The 23,400-nt window shown below is 37.4% G+C and overlaps 1 protein-coding gene and 1 long non-coding RNA gene across 2 annotated transcripts in view; both read right to left on the bottom strand.

Annotated features, from left to right (window-relative positions):
- The window catches only part of UBE2H (ubiquitin conjugating enzyme E2 H), a 130,483-nt gene extending 108,727 nt beyond the window's left edge, over nt 1-21,756 (bottom strand). Inside the window, exon 1 of the mRNA XM_074267944.1 lies at nt 21,276-21,756. Within this exon, the coding sequence (XP_074124045.1) occupies nt 21,276-21,328 (53 nt within the window). The 5' untranslated portion in view covers nt 21,329-21,756. The remainder of the gene's footprint in view (nt 1-21,275) is intronic.
- Nucleotides 7,036-12,472, bottom strand: LOC141543089 (uncharacterized). Its single transcript, XR_012482326.1, has 2 exons — nt 8,627-12,472; nt 7,036-7,132 (listed from the first exon to the last, which is right to left on the bottom strand). It is a non-coding gene; the product is annotated as an uncharacterized LOC141543089 (long non-coding RNA).
- Nucleotides 21,757-23,400: the final 1,644 nt, after the last annotated feature.

Raw genomic sequence — 23,400 nt, 5'->3', positions numbered from 1 at the left:
ACTGAAAGTAGCTAAGTAGTATAACATGGCTTTTGATTATATTTTTTATTATACTTTTTTTCACTAAAACTGGAGAGGAAGTATTAGACATGAAGGTAAAGGAATAATTCCTTTATATTATATTATTATTAATTATATAATTAATTATTATATTATAATTCCTTATATTTGTAACTTATAATTTTCTGGAGGAGCCAAAACTTTTCCTATTCTTGATTCCACTATGTTATTTCTAAATGGATTCTCTATAAGAAAAACAGAACATAGAAACAAGACCTTTGGGAAATATAGAGTTTCCCTCACCTTGAACATAAAGTGAACAGATGCACACATACCATACAACATTATACTTGAGTCAGAAGGCTCAGATTCTAAGCTTAGCTCTATCACATTCCCAGCTGCATACCCACAATCAATCCATTAGCTCTTTGCCTCAGTTTTACCACATATAAAACTGCACCAACAACTGTTTCTTATTTCATAGTGTTACAAAGTAAATACATAAAAAATTCTGTGTTATTAGGCAAGTAGGATTTCTATCAGACATCATTATGATTATATGCTTACACATTACCTAATTCAGAAGGGAATAAAACATCAATAAAATTATTGATTGGCCTAGGACAAAGTCTCTTCCAAAAAACAAACAGAAAAACAAAGGACAAAGGAGGGGAACACTACTTTTTCATTAACTGGACAAGTAACTCTACTAGCTCATTTCAGTCAGACACAAGTCAGAAACTATGAGATTGGGGCAGCGAGGTGGCGCAGTGGATAGAGCACCAGCCCTGAATTCTGGTCTCAGACACTTACCACTTCCTAGCTGTGTGACCCTGGGCAAGTCACTTAACTCCAGCCTCAGGGGGCGGAGAAGAAACTAGTAGATTAAGATCTCTGTTCCAAGAATCTCTATATTAAAGTCTCCAAATAAGCACAAATGAAGAATTATTCCAAGAAAGTAATTAAAAATATTTATTTCACTTTTTTAACTGCATAGTATCTGGGGGAGGGAAGCTGTTAAGAAATGGCAGTAAGCAGCTTGGACTATAGCTACTAAATTCTTAATATAAGAGTTAATCTTTGATTCCCTTTTCTCAGGCTAAGTATGTCAACTATAATGTCAAAACTAATTTTCAAGAAAATCTGAATCTTACACAACTGACAAGAGTATAAGGTTCTACCTCTGTCTATTTAAAAAAATAAAAATAAAAAAAGGTCACTTGGTAGAGCAAAATGTCTTAATGAAGACTTTCTTCTAAGTAAGGTTATGTCCTAAACATAAAAATCAAGGAAGCAAGGAAACAGTGGTACAAGTGCTCACCAAAGGTTCATCCCAATGCCTGGTACATAGAAGGCACTTAGCAAATGCTTGATGACTTACGTGTGCCAAGTCCAAAAAGAAGGGGGGGGTTCTCTGACAGACTCCCCACAGATTGCTTTTGTTGATGACAGTCTAAGCACAGAAACTCTTATTTCCAGAGAGATCCATGGTTACTGTAACACTATCAACCAAGGAAAGCTCCCTCTCTCCAACCTAAGTACCAAGTTCTAAGAAGCTTTGCATTAAAGGTCTCTGAAGCAAATCACAATACTTTGAAATACTCCTTTCTACTTCTGAATTAGCTCTTGATTATTATTCAACTATTTCAACCACATTTATCTCTTCGTGACCCCTCCTCCACATTGGAATTTTCTTGGCAAAGATACTTGAATAGTTTGCCATTTTCTTCTCTAGATCACTTTACAGATGAGAAAACTGAAACAAACTGGGTTCAGTGACTTGCCCACATCACACAGCTAGTCAGGGCCTGACATTGGATTTGAGCTCAGGAAGTCCCCCTGACTAGTGCTCCATAGGCTGCACCACCCAGCTGCTCTAGAGAATTTTTTTATATGGAGTCCAAATCATAGTCATAAGCTAAAGCTAAAGCAGTAGCTCCTACTGCTCCTTCTATACTCTGAAGTATTCCCCTTCTCTTCAACATCCTGACAGCGTTCCTCCACTCTCTTAAGTTCATCAGCCTTCTACACAAGCAGTGCTCAGAAATACACATAAGGGGTCTGAACACAGAAGAATACTGTGGCCTTTCTTGGTCTTAATATAATTAGAGGGAACATATTTTCCTAAGGATCTGCTTACATTGGACTCTTAGTCCCGTCCCCCCCCAAAGCCTCTCAATCTTTTCCAAATAAACTTGTTTCAGTTAAGCCTCTACTATTTTATAATTTAAGTTTCTAGGGGGCAGCTAGGTGGCGCAGTGGATAGAACACCAGCCTTGAATTCAGGAGGACCCGAGTTCAAATCTGTTCTCAGACACTTAACACTTACTTCCTAGCTGTGTGACCCTGGGCAAGTCACTTAACCCCAGCCTCAGGGGGGGGGGGGAAGTTTCTATTACATATTTGAATCAGTAATGGACTCATCATGGTTCCCACAAAGCTAAAAGCTAAATGAAACAAAGGAAGAACTTTGGGGAATAAATACATGAGTGGAAAGCCATCAAAAGAAGGAAAAGAACAGTTTTAAGGAACATAAATATATATTTTCATATCTTTCTATATGATGAGAGTTGTGAAGCCTTAACTGTTTTATTTGCAAAGAGCCAGAATTCGTATTAGCATGAGTCATGGAGACCATATAATGCCCCATTTTCCTACTATCTCACACATGTTACTATTCGGCAATATAGCAGGAATAAGTTACTTGATGGTTTCCAAATTTCTGTTGAATTTTTTTGGTTTTACACTGTAAATAATGTTACAACAAAGTTGTTATCATCAAAGTTTTCTGAGGAGGTAATATTACTTTGATATTATTTAATCATTTTAATGCAAAAATTTCAGAGATTATTCTATTCCCTATTGAAACTTAAGTCATGCCTTGCATTACTGCAACCTCTTTTTGAAGTTCCATATATACACACCTTTGGAAGGCTTTCTAAATTCAACTGATGTCGAATTAAAAAGAGACACAGCTATAAAAAATATCCGCTCTATAGGAAGATTTAAGAATAACCACAAATCCTTTCCAATACTCAATTGTTCATCATATCAATAAACTAATGACCATTTCTTCAATATCTTGCCCATTTTATCCTTAATTCTATTCTTTTTTTTTCTGGCAAGGCAAACCTATTTGCAAATCTAAGTCTTCTATTTCTGATCCTCAATCTAAATTTCCCATTCCACTTCATCCTCTATTCCATAAGTCAAAATAATAATAATAATAATAATAATAATGTCTTTCCAAGTTTAAAGCACTTATTTATTCCAAAAAGTATTCCATAGTACTTTAACATATTTAACATGTATTGATCTAGCTGCTGTCTGAGGGAAGAGGTGAGGCAAAGGAGGGGAAAAGTTGGAACAGAAGGTTTTGCCAAGGGTCAATGCTGAAAAATAACCCATGCATATGTCTTATGAATAAAAAGCTATAATAAAAAAAATTAGTATTCCATAGTTAACTAAAAAATCTATCAACAACATAACACCATCCCCAAAGCCATCACTGTGTGTTTGAGTGTATTTTGCATTTGCATAATTTGTAATTTACACTTCATTATATGATACTGTCATCACCCTTTTGTATAGAAGTTAACTGAAGTATAAGAGTCACAGTTATAGAACCTGGGTATCTCTCCATTCCAAAAGAGACCTCTTTAAGAGACTACAAAATGTCTAAAAGATTAAGTCTTTATCTCTATTACTGCATCCTCCCAAAACCAGTTGGAATAAAATTCTAGTAATGCAAATGACTCTGAAAAAGTAAATTTGAAATCTAGCATTTCTCCACCACTAGTAAACAATGTAGTAAATTTGCTATTCTTGGTTCCTCTGGACACTCATTATTCAGCCATTTTTAACCAAATTTAAATTTAAATTCTTAGATAAGACATATCTTAGATAAGATACTAGCAGTAGGTGCACTATAATGAGCTGCTGTAGCAAAAAAAAAAAAAAAAATTTGCCACCTGCTAATAAACCCCTCCCAACAAGACTGTCAGTTACAGGATGACAGACACAATCTTGAATCTATATGTTAAAGCTTTTCAGATAGGTGACACCTGCCATACTTTGCTTTGCTGACCTAACTTTGAGAAAGCTGGGTCGACTCCATATTATAATACAGGGTTACATCTGAAGGAAGACATCTGTCAGAGACAGAGGAGAGGGGAGATTCAAAAGTACATTCAACTGCGCAAAAGATTCCTCTCATGCCAATTATTTTACTACCACTACATAATACCAATCAACAAACTACCTTGTGACAGACACTGGAGAATGCCAAAAAAAAAAAAAAAAAAAAAAAAAAAAAAAAAGACTGAAACAATCTCTCCCTTTAAAAGTCTAAGATTTTTGCCAGTGTGGGTTCTGCCTCTATCCACATTACCATTCTTATTATTCAATCATTTCTACCATGCCCAACTCTTGGTGAGTCCACATTCGGAGTTTTCTTGGTAGAGATACTGGGGCACTTTGCCATTTCCTTCTCTACCCTATTTTACAGATAAGGAAACTGAGGCAAACATGAGTGGCTTGCCCGAGATACAGAGTCAGGAAATGTCTAGAATTTTAACTCACATGTTACTGACTCTACATTTGGCACTCTATCCCCTGTACCATCTAGCTGCCCCCACATCATTAATAAACATTTTGATATCTTTGAGTTCTGTTACTATTAATCTCTCAATTTGACAAGAAAAAACTGAAAAGTGGATAAGTTTTTACTAAACAGGATGTTTATAATATCCTTAAGCTTATAAATTAAATGATGGAAACTTTCTGCAAATAGTGCTTAAAAGTAAATCTATTAAAGCTTAAGACAACTATATTTTAAAACTGCAAGATTACTACTATTTATAGAGCCCATGATAAATGAACTGTCTACTCAGACAAAAAAGTAAACTATGCCCTATGCACTACAAAACCTAAGTCTATTTCAGCTACAACAAAGTGGTAGCTAAATGCCAGAATAAAGGGCTTTTTTTTTAATGCTTGAGCTAGATAAAAAATTTAAGTTTAAAAACTTAAAACTTGGTTTATGAAAACCTAGTTATTCTGCTCTACAACCAGAGGCAGGAAACTTATGCCAACTAAATTCACAATCTAATCCACATTTGGGTTTAGGTCCCAAATCCAAACTCTAGGATTCTGCCAAAGTTTAATTAATTCAGTTTTCCATCTGTAAAAAATAAATTATACTATTCCACAAAACAAGGATGCTTTGAGTACAAACACGAAGATGATCACAGACTTAAAGAGTTCAAAGACTTAATATAAATATAATCTAAATATATACATATATAAAATCTAAAACTCTGACTTAACAAAGAATTAGGACCTATTATGTATATACCCTGAAATTTTTTTTTAACTTTTATTTTTTAATTCAAGGCAATTGGACTTGCCCAGGATTACATAACTAGAAAGTGTTAAGTGTCTGAGGCCACACTCAAACTCAGGGTCCTCCTGACTACCCCCCACTCCCATACTCTATCTACTAGGCCATTTAGCTGCCCCCACTAAGATAGTTTTTTAAAAAGATGGCTTATGAAACTTAAAATCTAACCAATGAGAAAATACATGTGCATAACATGCAAACAAGAAAGGTACAGAAAGCTGTTAGTTCTGAAGCCAGAGAGATTCCCTCTACAAAGTAGGAATGGGGGAGCCCGGTTAAGATGGGGGTAAGGACAAAGCACAAGAATTGGATGTCAGTTGCTTGGACAGAAGAGTCTTCCAAGAAGAAAAATCCCCATGAGTGGCTCAAAGCCCAGCAGTGGAACCAAATCTGGAGATCTGAATGTGTATTAGGGAGCATGGATTTTGTCTTGAATCACAGGTTCAGCATTTCTATACAGAGCTGAAGACCCCCTGAAAGGCCCTCCTACCAACTCCACCTTATTTTCCCAGTAGAAAGCCAGGGGCACACAGAAGTGTGGATGGTCACCTGGGAAGAAACCATCCAGGTCTGAAGGCTCAGAGTCAGGCCCAGTGCCTGCTGCTACCCAAGACTCCACCTCTCCTTGAGCAGAGTGAATTAAAAGTAAATTGATGATGGAACCTGCTCTGCAATAGAAATAATGAAGGAGAAAAGATGGAGGGGTCTGCTCACTGGAAGGTCCCCAGTCCTTCTCAAAGGGGAGAAAACTCCCTGCTGGGAACAAGAACAAAGCCAGGAAGGACTCTGGAGACCAGTGAACACAGCGAAGAGGTATGGAGACTCCAGAGGCTCAGATTCACATGTCAGGACTCCTTCCATTCACTATGTCAGCAATCTCCAGGAGGTCTAAAGGAGCCCCTGTCCTGATTTCTATTCTCCCCTCCATGGGTTCCTTTCTGACCTCGACCCCCAATCAGCCCAGAGATTCCACTGCCCTATATTTTAGCACATGGCCTTGTATACAGCACTCCCCTCCTGGAGGGTTTACTCTTCTAACAGATTCTGTTTTTTCCCAGGATGGCACTCTTGAGGGGGGAGGGGGAAGGGAGGAGGGAAGAGAAGGAGAGAAAGAGAGAAGTTTCATCAAAAAAAGACAGAAAACAAGGGCATCTCTGATAATTCAGGGACAACTAGGTGGCAAAGTAGAGACAATTGCGGACTGGGAGCTATGAAGACCTGGATTCAAATACAGCCTCAAACCTTGCAAGCTGAGCCTGGGCCAATCACTCCACCTCCCTCTGCCTCAGTTTCCTCCACTATAAAACGGAATTAATAATAGTGAACAGGTCCCCAGGAATGTTGTGAGCTCAAGTGAGATACTAATTGAAAAAGACTCTGCAAACTTTAAAATGCTATGTAAATTCTCATTATAACTTGGCATACACATTTTTATATTCAAAAGTAGTAAAAGTAAAAATTTTTTTACTTTTCTATCAAAATGAAAATTAAATCTAATTCTGCTTATTAACAGTATTTGTATTTAGCCATAATGAAGAAAGCCAAAAATAGAACAGACCAAGTATGTTCTAAAAAGGGCAAAGAAGATTCACCTATTATTTGAAGAGGTGGGGAATGTCACAGATAATAATGTCTTAGTTGGTGTGTTCAATAGTTTTGCTGAGGTTTTTTTTTTTCTCTTTTTTACTCTTTGTTACACCAAACAGATCACTTAAGAGGGGAGTGGTATATCTGAAAATGAAAGTAATATGAATATAAGAATTAATATTTTAAATTTAAAATTGGATTTGATAGAATTTTAAAATAGAAGACTTATCCAAGAGCCTCAACTATCAATTACATGAACTAGTAAAAAAAAATGTAACATATTTTAGAAATATAGATTTTTTTCAGTTACCTAGAGAACTCACAGAATATTTCATTGCTCTGGTAGAAATTTTCTATTTTCTAGGCAAAGCAGGATTTTTGTTAATAGTTTCAACCTAGTTTCAACAAAATGGATAGACACAACACAAAAGTATAAAATGATATAGTGATAAGAGATGTAATACTTAGAAAATTTTTGTAAAATTTTATAAAAACTTTTATATAGCTAGAGATAACACGTCTTCATTAGAATTAACACTGGATAAGAACATAAACCTCACCCAATCCAATTAATCCTATAAGAAATCAAAGGCACTTTATCCACAGCATTTTTTAAAATCTAAAATCATTTTTTATTTTAAAATTCCATGATTCCCAAAGTAACATAAAGCAAATAAAATTATGCCTTTATTTCTTTTGGGAAAGACCCAAATAGAGGGTAACCTTCATCTCAGATATAAAGTTTATTATACATCTACTTCAATCAAATGTGGGAAATAAAACTGTCCATGAAACTAGCTAAATATAGTTAACACATCTAAAAGATGTGCATGGCTTCTGGGCACTAATGATTGATACACTATTTTCAACTGAAGGTACCGGAAAGCTCATATTATGAATTTGTATTGATTTTAAACAACAATAAGGGATTCAAAATATCAAAGATTAAGAAATGGGATGAAAGCATTAGAATATTCCTGCTAAAAACAAAATTGACTTTCCTTTTAATATAATTAATCCAGTTTAAAGAACTGAATGAAATTGTTTAAGGAACAAAAAATATCTACTCATAACTTTACCCTAATAACTAAAATTGGCAGAATATTAAAGTTTCTAAATGAAACAACATTATTCAACAATTTAAGAAGCAAACTTTTTTTCACCCTCTAAAATACTTAAAATCTTAAGATAAAGTTGTTAAAATGTGGAGATATAATTTTTAATGCTCAAGAACTGAATTCTAGTTCAAACTAACAAATGAGGTCCTTGGCCTGGGGAAATTATTAAATCATATTCAACTTAATGTACAAAATAAAGACCAAAAACTATTTTAAGTAATGAAGGCATTTGACAATACATTTTGAAAACTGAAAAATATTTTCTTGGCTTAGAATCATTTCACCATATACTGGTTAAAGTGTACATTAATAAAACAACAGCAGCATTGTGTAACATTTTAAAGATTTGCAAAGCCCTTCACAAATATTATCTCATTTGACCTTCATAAACAACCCTGGGAGCTAAGTACTATTATTATCACAAATGTACAAATGAGAAAATTAAGACAGAGAGTAAATATAACTTATCTCTATGATTCTTTTTTTCTCTTTAGGAAACAATCAGGGTTAAATGTCTTACCTCACTAGTTAAAGTGTCTGAGGCCACAACTGAACAAGACATTCCTGACTCCAGATCTAGTCTTCTATCTATCCAATGCCTAATTAAAAAATACCTGACAAGGAAGGTAGGGTTCAGCAGGGGAAAGAGTTTGCCTCTTCAGTTTTTGTTATACTAATAATAATGTAAGTTCTGTTATTCTTAGCACCAAACAAGATTTATAACCTAACACACTCTTGCTATTCTTTTCTCTCTACATCACCTTATGAAAAACCTGTGCTTTCTTAAGAAACTAAGAACATAATTCAGACTATTACCAAAAAAATGACTAAATATTAACAAGATAAATCATTTTGAATTAGTCTTTTCATCTCTTGTGTAGCTGATTAAACAGTTCAAACAGTTGCACTGTAACTGTTAATAAGACTAATTCAAGTTTATAAGGGAAATAGTATTACATTACTTTATAGCCAAGTCCATTTTCTATATCAAACAGCAAATAATTGACTTAATCTTTTAATTAGAAACAATACTGCTAAAAGTTGTCACTTTTTAACTAATGCTAAAGGCCACAAAGGTCTAAAGAAAATTCTTAGCACTTTACTTCCACCAACACAATGCTTTTAATATTTGGACAATACTACCTGCTTTTTAATATTATTTCTATTATGGGACTTATTGAAGAGATATATATTAAGAGATATAGGTTAAGATTGCAGAAATTTAAGATCACCATCTTAAATGGTGATTTAATTTTGAATGGCATTCAAAAAGTGCCATCCCAAGAAGCAATTAAATATCTGCTTCCTCAAAACACATAAAGTAACAGCAAGAAAACCTCTGTCGGATTAAATGAGAAATATTAAAGATATGAAGCATGATTTGTGAATTATCACAGCAGGATTCTCTTTCTATACCTTTTTCATAAAGAACTTTAGGGATTTGATTTGCCAGAATATAGTAAATTCTTAATATCATAGAACACTGTATTTGGGATCTAAATTTCAACCTCAGCTCACAATTACTAGCTAATCAATCAAGGGAAATCACAATCTTTCTTAGCATTAGGCAATGTTCTAAAATGTATCCATTAAGTTATACACCAGGACTGACATATGGATGTATTTGGGATGACTACTAAACTAGAAATTGGAAAATGGATGCTAATTGAGGATCTGTCATTTTCAGCTGTGGTAGATCACTTATCCTCATCTGCAAAATGAGAATAGTGCCTGCCTAGCAAACAGCTCACAGGATTTTAGTCAAGATTAAATGAGGGGGGGGGGGGGGGGGGGGGAAATGTGAAAACACTATATAAAGGTAAAATCTTTTAACATGTCAATAATGCAGAGTTTAATGATAAATAGTTATTTAGTGAATAAGATTATTTACCCTCCATCCCCCTGGTACATAAGACCTTACAAATTACATCTTTAAAAGATTATCAAGGGCAGCTAGGTTGCACAGTATTTAGAGTACCAGCCCTAGAATTAGTCAGACCTGAGTTCAAAGTTGAATTCAGAAAATTGACACTAGCTGTGTGACTCTGGGTAAGTCACTCAATTCCAACCACCTTGCAACAATAACAACAACAAAAAGACTCAGTAATTTTACTACCAAGTCTATTAATACCTCATATTCATGAAATAGTTGTTAATCGTATCTTTAACAATCAAGGCTAGCATTTTTGTGGAAGCTAAAAATTGGAAACAAAGTACATACCACTTAATTGCTAATTTAAGGGTTTTTAATGTCTCCTATTTCCTTAATATTTCTGTAGAGTTTTATACTGTTTACCAGTTATGTTTCATGAACTCCAATACCCAAGACATTCATAGAGTCTAACCATTATACATGGAATGAAGTCCCAATTCATCTGTCTTTCAGAAGTTTTATCTTCTTCCTTTCAAGGGTGATGTCAGGAGTTCTCCATGCAATTTTTCTCATCCCCCATACAGATGCCCATATAAATGTCTTTCCTTCTCATGTCTGGACCTCTCCTTAGTCTTCTTCACTCTCCACCTTATATTTTATGGCATAATTTTGATCTACTCTGCAAACCTTGAAGCACCATAAAAGTTTGGCTATTATTCTTATAATACTTGTCTTTATATAGCAGTTATAGCAGAATATAAACTACTTTAAAAAGTAGGTTGGTCTTGTTCTTAACTCTATACCTCTAAGTGCCTAGGAAGTAGCAGGAACTTAATAAACCTTTCCTGAATTCAAATATTTCTACTACTCTGTGCTAATATTATGACATTTATCATCATAGATAGTAATCTTTTGATTTTTAAAGCTGAAGATTCAGATTCAGTAATGTCATAACACCAAAAAACTGATTATAAAGAAAGCTTTAATGCTAAAATGATAAAAGCCATCTTGTAACTTTATTTGTTGCAGCAAACCAAAAACTTAATATGCACATGAAATACATGCAGGAACAGATACTCTTCCTCTTTCTCTAGAATGAATTTTGGTTACAAAGGAAGCCTTTTAATATGAGGACTAAAATATAATTCAATAAAGAAAAGGTCAGATAGAAAAATAGCCAATCCAAACATTAGACACTTGAACCTGAATTCCGCAACCACAAAAGACAGCAAAATCAAAATTACAGGCTAGAAATAACTACCATGCTTTCAATGCTTCTCAGATAACATCTAATACATTAACTACATAACAGAATGGTCAGCATGAATGTACAACATGAGAGTGAACTTTGGAAAATTCAGGATTTGTTATTAAAACAATTGGGGTTAAAGAGGACAAGTTAAATTTGGACCTCAAAGTACAGGAAAGTAGTATTCGATTTGATAATATTTTTAATTTTATTTGACTGAAAAGTACTGAAAACACAGTCTTTTCTAGGGCTACGTTCAGTTCTCAAGTGGATAGAACACCAGCCTTAAATTCAGGAGGACCCAAAGTTCAAATCTGGTCTCAGACACTTAATACTTCCTAGCTGTGTGACCCTGGGCAAATCACTTAACCCCATCCTCAGAAAAAAAAAAAAGAAAGAAAGAAAGAAAAAAAAAAAAAAGAAAAGTACTGAAACACTCAAGATAACTTAGAAAAATATTAGATTCTCCAAGGCCCTTGAGATCCCACTCCTCTTTAAAGGAAGAATTTTTATCAACTTAGGACTACTTTTATCAACATAAATTATCTTCCTCTTGGGATTTAGAGGGGCCACCAAAGAAGTGGAACAGTTAAGAAATGCTAGAGATAAATGAACAAATGAATAAATAAATACAAATTTGAAAATTTAAATTTTCCACCTGTTTGTAAAGAAATTTAAGTTTGGCCATAAAGAGGAAAAAGGACCCACAGGTGCAAGAAAGTTTGTAGCACTGCTTTATGTGCTAGCAAAGAATCGGAAAAGGTTTGGATGTCCGTCCACTGGGGAACGGCCGGACGAGTTGTGGTACATGAAGGTGATGGAATATTATTGTTCTATACAAAATGACGAACAAGCTGATTGTAGAAAGGCCTGGAGAGATTTACAGGAACTGATGCAGAGCGCAACAAGCAGAACCAGGAATACATCGTGCAAGATGGTGCGCTGATCAATAGGCTTGCTTCTTTTCAGGGGGTCAGTGGATAGAAAACACCACCTGCATCAGAAAAAACCCATGGAGCTCGAATGGAAATCAACAACACATGCTATGTTCGCTTCTTTTTTCTGTTGTTTTTTTCTCTTCCATGGTTTTTCCCTTTTGAGTTTTCCCTCCCAAGGTGATTCATAAAGCGATGTGTATTTAAAATTAAAAAAATAAAGAAAGAAAGAAAGAAAGAAAGAAAGAAAGAAAGAAAGAAAGAAAGAAAGAAAGAAAGAAAGAAAGAAAGAAAGAAAGAAAGAAAGAAAGAAAGAAAGAAAGAAAGAAAGAAAGAAAGAAAGAAAGAAAGAAAGAAAGAAAGAAAGAAAGAAAGAAAGAAAGAAAGAAAGAAAGAAAGAAAGAAAGAAAGAAAGAAAGAAAGAAAGAAAGAAAGAAAGAAAGAAAGAAAGAAATTTAAGTTTGGAAGAAAAGGCAACAAATGATAATTAGGCTACCTGTTATAAAAACACTACCAAAATAATTATCAGGACAGATATATACTTAATCTCTCACAAATTCAAGATAAGTAGTTTATGTCTTCTAACTCAACAGCATATACAACAAAAGGCAAAGATCAAAAAAAGAAAAAGGAAAAAAAAAAAGGGTAAACACTGAATCACTGAATACACATATACTCAAATATATGTCCTCGTTTGATATTCAAAGTTATGTCATTCAACAGCTGCCTTTCTTTACTGCCAAGAAAATGGGCAACCATCCAGACAATTAGACTAGAACACACTTAGATATACTTCCTGCCCTTCCTTAAGAAATTAGTGTTTTAACACAGAGAATCCAATATGAGGTGGAAAGGGGGATGGACAGGAGACAATTTTTTCCTTCCTTTAAAAAAACTTAACTAGTTTTGGCAACATTAATCAACACAGCTTTTACAAAGTTAACAAATGTTAGGAATAACAAATTTTAACTAGTCATAGTAGTGACTTTTGATACCATTTGATAATGGTTTTAGGTCCTCTCATTCAAAATTATTTTTAAAAAACAAAATAAGCTCCTCTAGTAGGAAAAAAACTTTAAAAAGCAGCTTCTTCCTACACTGATTGTCTTGCCCTTATTACTTTAGAAAATGCAATCCCTTCTTCAAATCCAAAATGCGTTGGTTTTAAAAATATGCCAACCAACTTTTCTATATGGTTTGAAGTAATAAGCTGACCCCCAAAAAAATTACATGGGTAAAATAAAGCTAATGGTAATTTATTAGAGAAAAAAAAAGTCAATAAACCTGTTCCCTTCTTTACTGAGGGAAGGAAAATAGGCTGAAATTTCAAGTACCAGTCTATCTAACCAGAGGAACACTACTTCAAAGAATAGGTTCTAGAATTTGCAAAATGACCTTAAATCCAGTAATTTCCATAGAATAAGACCATATAATATTTGACTTGAATATAACCAGGGAAACCTAATGCTGATAAAAGGCTAAACTATGGGGAAAACACTACAGTGGAAAAATAAAGGTTACTTGTATAATGAGTCTCTATATCCATTAGTCTACTTTTCAGAAGTTGTCAAGCGTTTGCAAGTTGAAAAACAATTTAACAGTTGCTTTTTTCACATAATACCAAATTTAGTTGAACTTTTCAATGTATCATGTGGCATCTGGTATTTTTAAGTAGTCACAGAGAGCACAACTGTTTCTAAACAAATGTACCAGAGGTGACCAAAGCCATGCCTGGTTACTTGATTTCTATATTCATAACAACTCATCTGAGATTTTATAAATAAAGGAAATACAATCCTACAAACCTAGAAAGATGAGATCTTCTGACTACTAAACAATGAATGTAGTTTTATCCCACATATACATATGATTTCATGTTGGTCAAATAATTCAAAAGATAAGAGTCAAAATTTGGCCACAGTGACCTCCAATTCCTCTTCTTAGGGACACATGGAAAAATAGTGGAAACTGCCATAGAAAAGTATCAAGATTTTCCATTGCTAATAACAAATGATTAACAAGATTTTAAGACACACTCCATATATCTATATGTAAACAGGGGTGCATACTGATAATGTGTAGTAGGAAATAAAATGGCTAAGTAATTCAACAACTCTTAATTTAAAGTTTACAAAGCAAAGTCTTACTACCTGCTTTCATCATTAAATATTCAAACCTTATCAGATCATAAGATATCAGGTCTAAGTTTTTTAAATCCCTGATATTACACAAGGGTGAATTACAAACAGAAGAAAATGTGAAAACTGGAAGATATTAAAATATCTCTTATAATTCCTCCAGTCTATCTATGGCCCTGGCATTGATCTATTCTGTATTGATATTATTCCATCTCATTTTAGTTCTCCCCAATCCATGAAGGAAAGGGGAAAAGGAAAGGCAAGATAGAACAAGGGCAAGAAAAAGGAAAGGATATCACTGCCTCCCACAGGAAGTGGGAAAAAAATTTTTAAATGCTCCAAACTGAAAATATTTAAATCATACACATACATAAATAAAACACACAGATCAGGTAGCAAAATTTAAAATGCAGACACAAAACAACTAAAATACTGTTTTTGAAAAAATATGTAAATCTAAATTCTCTCCATGGTAAATATAAAAATAAAGTGATTTATAAAATGTAAAAGTAATGGGGGGGGGGAGGAAAAAGGAAAAGTAAGGCTTATTAATTGGGGAAAAAAACAGAATAAACTTTTTAAAAACACAATTTGATTGTGATTTCATTGTGCTTCCAATTAACAAAAATGGCACAAAAAACGTCTCCAGGGGCAGCTAGGTGGCGCAGTGGATAGAGCACCAGCCCTGAATTCAGGAGGACCCGAGTTCAAATTCCTATCTCAGACACTCAACACTTCCTAGCTATGTGACCCTGGGCAAGTCACTTAACCCCAGTCTCAAAAAAAAAATTTTTTTTTAAATCTCCAATTTTTAAAAACCCATTTTAGACTTTAAAGTAACCATACATCGTACTTTGGCAGAGAATATCAGAAACAAATATTGTACAGACAAGAACTGCTTTGGAGCCATGATTTTCCACAAATATTAAATGGTCACAAACGGAAAAACAATGACAGTTTAATGACAGACAGAATTTCACCTGTGAATTGAATGTGGAACTCAAAGAGTGAAAATAAAATTTAGGGTCCCCAAAGCCAAAGATCTAACTGTGCATTTAGGGTATTTAGACCATTAATTTTAATTCATTTAAATCAATAATGTTAGTAGACACTGTTAACAAGTCACCACTGGCATTAGCCAATTTATTGCTCTTCATCACTACAAACAGTACAGACATGGGGAACGTTGCTACTTAAAAAGTTAGGCAGAATAAGAATATGGATTAACACTGGAAAGAGTCAGAGAACATTATTCTCATTTTACAGATTAACAAAAACATCAGAGGTAAAACAACTTGAACTCTTAAGTCTTACTCTAGATCCAATTCTTTTTTGCTCACTACAAGATTTCAGAATAAGTTTCCCAAGTCTATATGTTAGCCTAGTAACTAAGCACTGAGTCACAACCAGCTTAAAAAAACAAACTAGAATGTGCAGTAGAGGTACTAAGTGTTTTTTAAAATGTGTTGAAATCTAAGTGCCCACTACAGAGAACTTTGTATGAAAAAATACTTTGACTCTTTTCTCAAGCCCAAAATACAATGTTTCCAGCAATCAGAAATTCTAGTCAATTAATGATATACTAAAATTAACTGAAAACATGATCAATCATTTTTGCACAAAATATACAATCAAGATGACACAGCACAAAAACCAGAGTATTAAAAGCACATACACCGGGTTAGTTTTTATGGTTCCCAAATGTAGGAATTATTTTCCTGAAAGCTGAATTTTTAGATATGGGTGTAACTTACTAGAACTGTAGGAATCAGACGGCCTAAAACTGTGAATGCTTACTCATGTGGGTCCCTGTTTAACCAAGATAACGACCAGCATGTTATTTTTGCCACCAAAATCTAGACTGGAGACAAACTCAGAACATTATAATTTACCAAATCTTTTATTTCAGCTAGAAGAGTGAAGAATATAAAAACTGTTCCAACTTCCATCCCAAGATCTCATTCAGAGAGAGACCACAGGAAATGAAAACCAAACCACAGTTGATACTTGAGCTGGTTAAAAGATTATAGAATTATCTATTCTTCAAGTGAAAAATAAAGTAGAACAAAAGGAACCCAACAACTAAATTAAGGGTGAAAACAAAAGAGTAATGACAAAACAACAAAGTTTTTTTAAGTAGCAATTTCAAAGAAATTGGTTGCACATTTACATTTTTTATTTGCATTTTCTTTTAAGTCAAAAAAAGCCACAGTAAAGGTGTTCATTTATAGTGAGACAGAGAAATTATGAACATTTTTACCACTTCTTTTTAAATATAAATGTTAAAACAAAATTTATTTCTAAGATGTGACAATGATGACCTTTCTTCCTTTATCACAATATAATATAATGTTCTTTATACAAAGATTTTCATCTGCATTACTCTAATGCTATGAAAGATCTATAAAACCCTCAAGTATTATAAGCAGCTGAGCTGCACAGTAGCTAGCTCTGAGTCAGGAAGACCTTCTAGGACTTATAAACCTTGTCTCTGACACTACAGTATGACACTAGATCAGGTACTTTACTTCTGTTGGCCTTAGTTTCCTCAACCGTAAAGTGGGATAATTACAGCATCTACCTCCAAAGGCTGTTGTGAGGATCAAATGAGATATTAGGAAAATGCTTATTAGCACACAGTAGGTGCTTAATTAACATTGGTTCCTTCCTTTTATTCTTTTGGTAATGGAAAAATAAATAGCAGGTCCAATTCGTAAAGGTATATTAGATCCTAAAAAGTTTTCATTGTGAACATATTAATGAATTTTCTACTCTACAACACTGGCAGTCCCTTTTCTGAAACCAACTTGAAGGTTGGCAAAGAAAGTTAAATGTCTACTATGCTTTGATTATGCTGCCTCTGCATATAGTCAGCTCAATACATTTCAAGTCATGGATTCTGCTTAAGTTACTGTATTGCCTCCGGAAGAGGAAAAAAAAGCCTGTTCTCAAAATTGCCACCAAAATTTCTACTATTAGCTATACCAACAAAAATCCCCACATAAATTCCTTCATAAATACCCAAACTATTCTCAGAAAAGAGCCAAGGATATGAATTCAGACAATGCTTTGTTTAGACCTGCCAGTGAGTCAGTCACTTGACCTCCCTGGGCCTCAGTTTCCAGACCAGAAAATGAAGGAGTTTGGATTGATGGGCTCTAGGGTTCCTTCCCCTCCAAGATCCAAGATCCTATGATCTGTTAACTCACAAATGCATAGAATTATTCACCTTCTTAAGTACAAATACTGTGACATATCACCTCCCTGTAGGGATTCTTGATTGTGCGGAGGACTCCACTTATTCACTTGTGATTCCCCACCATTTATGGTTTTGAAGTCTGTCTCTAGACTCCCCCAGCCCCCACTCTGTTGTATACAAACACACTCTAGGTCACACTCCATCAGCTGTTTGGGCAGCTCCGCCCACTGCTCCGTTTCCGGGTAGTAACAGAACAGCCAATGAGCCAAAGGGAGCCGTGCCTGCGGCCTTTCCCCAGCAGACGCTTCCCCAAAACAACCAGCTTCGGCATTTAGCTGGGGCCTCTGGTTCACAGATAAAAGGATCAGAAAGACTGTGCAACAGGGTGAGACAGAGAAAAAACCCCCACACAGCCAAGGGACCTAGGTGTAATCTGATCAGTTTGTTCCTCCACCAGGGGAAAAATTTAACAAGTTATTCCTTGAGGGCAGATCCTAGGTTAAGAATAGAAGAACCCTAGTGCTGGTATAATCTAAATAATTAACTAGTTTTAAAACTGAAATTTAAAAAGCAACACTCCACTTCTGACCCAGAAAAGATTCCATTGAGCTGAATGGATAGATAAGGGGGCCCTTCCTCTCCCCACTTTGACACACTCAGAGTCACTCTACTGGGTAAAGGCATGTACTGGGAGGGGGACAACATCCCCACAGTGCTAAGAAGCAATTTAAATTGGTTTTAGGTTCCAGAAGGAGGTTTGCACAACGACCAGGAGAGAAACAATGAATGAGTCAGAGTTTCAGAACACAATCACCCAGCAAATTATTTCAGTGCATTGGTGCAAAACACTCACTCCGCAAATAACTTAGAAGTCTGATCTCTTAGCAATCCAGTCACAAAAAAAAAGATCACTGACTCCAACTAACAGAAGTCCAGTCTCTGATGAAACTGTCCAAGGCATAGAAAGCAGAGGCAAGACTTACACATCCATGTTCTTGTCTCCCTACCCCCACACCCTATTATTTTAGTACTATATAGGTTCCCTGCCAGGCTGTAAATCCTAGTGGCATAATTATGCCCAGGAGACATCCAAAAATGGGCTGAAACAAGAGACTGCAATGAAAATGGTAGTAAGCACAAACCCAAGAAATTAAGGGCCAGTGGGGGTAACAAGCAAGTACATTCCTTCAGACCTATGTTTTTCAACTTTCTCACCCACTGTCTCATTTTCAACACACTCTTTCCTTTCCATATAATTTCACTTATTTTAGTTACAGAGCTTATCTTATTTTAGCTAAATATACAAGTATATTATTTATATTTTTAAAAGTGATGGCTTAGTTTGGGCCTACAGATCTTATTTAATCCAAGGAAGGAGGCCAATAAAATACACAAAAAGACAAGGAGGAAAATCTTCAAAGGTATCTGAAAAAAAAATGAACTTCTCAATCATGTTGGTTATGCTAGGATGAAAAAAACAAAGACATAGCAAAGACAACCCCCTGGCTTTTAAATGCCCAGGATGTTAGACTACTATAGACCTGTGATTTCTAAGCACCTTTGCTTTCTTTTGTCAAAAAAGAGTGAAGGTGGGGAATGAACAGGAAGCCAATGCATCTTTGTCTTTCTTCATCATCTACTAAAAATAAGCTACAAAATAAAGCCACTTAGAAGAGGAAAAAAATTACCCTGCCCTTCTTTGTCTTTACCACCTCCCTTCCCCAGATGCCCCTACTCCTAAATGCGGTAATCATTCTAGATGCCACAACTACTAAATGAACAAAAGGAGCAGTCTTAGGAAAGACTCCGGTCAAATTGGGCCTCACTTATTTTCAACCTTTTAAAAACACACATGTATATATTTTAAGAACATGATAGTTTAAAAAAAAAAAAAAAAAAAAAAAAAAACAGTTTCCTCCCTTCCCTCCCCCACTAAATTAAACACTAGCTGAAAATTTGCATGGGTCTGACAGTAAGACTAAATCCAGGATAAAAATAACTCTGGTTCTGCTACAATCAGTGTCATTTCCTATTTTCTAAACAAGACTAAAATCTGAAGCAGTTTTGTCTAAACAATATATCTGCCCTGTTACAAGTTTTGCTACAGCCTAATGAAAAGGCACCAACACAACTGCAAGCATCCATTACCCACATCAGGAACAGTACAATGTCTGGCTTTACCTTTTGCCTAGAAACAATTTTTACTCCTTCATCCATCCCCTCTGCCTCTTTGTCTTTTCTCACACACACAACTTCCCTCTCCCCCCAAAAAAATAAAAATAAGAAAAATAAAAACTCAGACTCAAACTTCAATGTCCCCAGCAACTAATCCCTGGCAAGTTCTCTGGGGTGGGGTAAGGGTGGAAGCCACCTTCTCATTCCTGAAAATACCATGAACAGTCTCTGAATTTGACAAACATCCACCCATCCCCCACCTACAATCCAACATTTTTAAGACTACTTTAAAACTCGGACAAGTTTTTTTTTAACTGAATACTCAATAGTATGGCCCACCCTTTACAGAAGAGATAAATCATCCAATCAAAAATAGTAATGAAAAAAAAATAAATAAATAAAAGGAGGAATTCTTCTGGAGAATCCAGCCAAACTACTTGTTATATAAACAAAACCCTGCCACAGGGGGAAGTGGAGGAGAGGTGGGGAAGAGAGGGCAAGAAGGTACGCTGGACTTTCCAACTGCGTTTTACCCCATTTCCCCCCGGGGACTAGTGGCGGAGCTCGTTTCCTCCCGCGCCCCACACCCTCCAAATCACCCTCACACAACAACAACAGAACGACAGCCACCCAGAATTTGGCCCGGGAACCTTCGGGAATTTCTCTGGCCGAAGTCACCGAGTAAATACTAATAACTAACCACCACAAAAGCCCGGACTGCGGAGCTCCCTTCTCACACACAATCCCATCTCTCCAGATCAGCCCCAGACCTAGTGCATGGAAAAGGGCGTTAGGGAAGGAAAGTCGGCCCCCCCCCGGGATGCGGGGGGAGTGATGGGGGGGCTCTCCACTCTCCGTGTCACCCCTGCTCGCTGGGGCCGCAGCTGGAGGCCCCTCTCGGAACAGCCCTGAGGCAAAAGGTCTGCTTTGTCAGAAGCAGGCAGCAAAGTGGGGTGCTCCCAGACAGCCCAGCTAGCACCCGGGGGTCGCCTGACAAGTACACGCAGGGCTATTTTTAAATAGGGGGCTAGTTAGGGAGTGCTGGACACAATTGGGGACTGCCTGCCTCTCCCCGCGAACATAAGTGGAAATAAAAAAGGAAAGGGGCTGGGGCTGCCCCCGCTCACACATACCCTGGCAGGGACTGGGGGGACTTCTCTGAGAAGAGAAAGGAGCCATCCTGGGATATCCCCATCTTTGGTCTTAAATTAGACAGCTGAGAGGGGGCTCAAGTAGCCGGGGGAGATAAGCAGGAAGCCCCCCCCCAGTCCCAGGAGGAAAGGACGGTCTTTGGGGGTTTAAAAACTGTAGGGGTGAGGTCATAGATATGGAGGGGGTGCAGGAGAGGGGGAGCAAGGCGTCTTTGGAGGGGTTAATGGAGGCGATGAAAGGGATTGGGAGGTGCTGAGGAGGAGCCCGGGGCACGGGGGGAGGGGAGGCACGCAGGGTGGGGGGTGGGGAAGAGTGCCCCCCGGGCCCCGGAGGTCCCGGAAAGGAAAGGCCGGGGGAGGGGGTCGGTAGGTGTCACCACTCGGCGGCTCCCGAACCACTACACACAGACACACGCAGACCCCCCCCCCCCCCACGGCACGAAGGATACAGCTTGACCACGTCCGTGTCCATCCGCCTCTTGCCCGGGCTGGGAGATGACATGGTGTCGCCGCTGCCTTCCCGTCGCCTGCGCCGCCGCCGCCGCCGCCGCCGCCGCCTCTTCCCTTCCTAGGCCCGTCTGTCACGGGCCCCGGGCCCCGGCGCTGTGGAGCCCGCGGCCGGGCCGGCTCCTCCTGTGGGGGCGGCGACACCCCGAGGTCCGGTCCGCCGCCGCCGCCGCCTCTTCCTCCTCCCCCCGGGAGGGGAGGCGGGGGAGACACCAGGCACCGTCCGGCTGGGGGGCTGGGAGCGGGCTCCCCGAGCTTCCCGGCGCTGTCTCGCTCGGGCTGTCGGCTCCGCAGCTGCTGCCCCGGCCCTGGCTCCGGTCCCGGTCCCGGTCCCGGCTCTCGGCGCCGCGCCGCGCTGCTCCGCGTTCAGCTCGGCTTCCCCCCCCTCCCTCCCTGGCTCGCTCTCTCGCTGCCTCCGCCACCAGCGGCGACTCCAGCTCCGGCGGCTGCTTCTCTACCGAAGCCTCGCTCTGAGCGCCGTGACGTCACCTCTCAGTGACGTCACCAGATGGGCGGTGCTCCGGCTCGGCCGCCGAAAGGGGAGGGTCGCCGCAGCGGCGCGCAGTTTCCCAAGGGCTTCTGGGAGTTGTAGTTCGGCTTTTTCCTCTGGCTTTCCTTCCACTTCCACGGGCCTTTTCCTCCTCCTCCCCTTCCTCCTCCTCCTTTTCCCCTCCCCCTCCTCATCCCTCCAACGAGTCCTGCCGTCATCATCTTAACAACAACAATAATAATTAATTATAATGACAACGCTAATGATAGCTTCGGTTTTTATTTGGTTGTCTATTTTGAAGAGTTGAGAATGCTTCATACATAATCTGCTTGTTAATTTTCCCGTTTCTATAAGCAAGCGTAATTTGGGGTTAACCTCTCTTGGAAATAGGCCAGTGAGGCAATCATTTGCTATAATAATAATAAAAAGAATATTTAATATTTATATGCTGCTTTAAAATTTGCAAAGTGATATGTGTTACATATATAAATGTACATAAAATACAGTTTGCATATATTTAAATATACATACATATATTTAAAATGTGTAAATATATACTGCCTAGGTGTGTAAATATGAAATATTGTTGCATAAATGTAAATGCATGTTTACATATATGTAAATGTACATTGTATAAATATGCAATGGCAGTTTTGTGTATATGTGAATATGTACATGTATGCAAGGTATGTGTAAGTATATGTACCTATATGCAAGTGTATCTATATATATAAAATCTCATTTGCCTTGCCTGAAATAAAAAGCATCTCACAGAAATAGCCTGTCTACATTCTCCTCCTATCTTTAAGTTATTGGTTTCAATAGAGATTTGATAAGTACCTTTCCCAATCCTCCTTTGCTAGAGACTTCCTTCTGCTAGTTATCTTCATTTTATTTTGTGTCTGTATTTTGTTTATACATACTTGTTTTCTTGCTGTTTCCCTTAAAGAGCCAGGAATGGGGGCAGGTAGATGGTGCAGTGGATAGAGCACCAGCCTTGAATTCAGGAGGACCAGAGTTCAAATGTGGTCTCAGACACTCAACACTTCCTAGATGTGTGACCCTGGACAAGTCACTTAACCCCAGCCTCAGGGGAAAAAAAAAAAAAAAAAGAGCCAGGAATGTCTTTTCCCTTTCTTTGTACCCTCTGCACTTAGCAGCACAGTCTCTGGCAAACTTGATAGCTCAATAAATGTTTATTGACAACCAGCTAAAAGCATGCAAGCCAACATATAACTGTAGGGTTGTTGCTTCTCCTTAACATGTGTGTAATTCTTTTAGTTTCCAGCTGGCCTTGTCCAGCTTGGCCAAATCTGAGGAAACAAGTGCTACATTACTGTTGGCCCAGACAGACCAACTTTTTGTAGTTCCCTATATATAAGATTTCATTACCTACAGTGCAAAGCTGCCCTCTGACTAGAATGTACATTCTCTTTACTTCTGTCTGTTACAATTCAAATTTCAAAGTTCATCTCAAATGTCACCTCCTACATAGGACCTTTCCACATTCCCCAATCTGGAAGTGGACACTTATCTCCTCAAAAAAAAAAAAAAAAAAAAAGTATTAATTTAAATTT

The sequence above is a fragment of the Sminthopsis crassicaudata genome, chromosome 5 (assembly GCF_048593235.1).
Source record: "Sminthopsis crassicaudata isolate SCR6 chromosome 5, ASM4859323v1, whole genome shotgun sequence".
NCBI classification, from domain to species: domain Eukaryota; kingdom Metazoa; phylum Chordata; class Mammalia; order Dasyuromorphia; family Dasyuridae; genus Sminthopsis; species Sminthopsis crassicaudata.
This window is presented reverse-complemented; position numbering and strand designations above follow the sequence as displayed.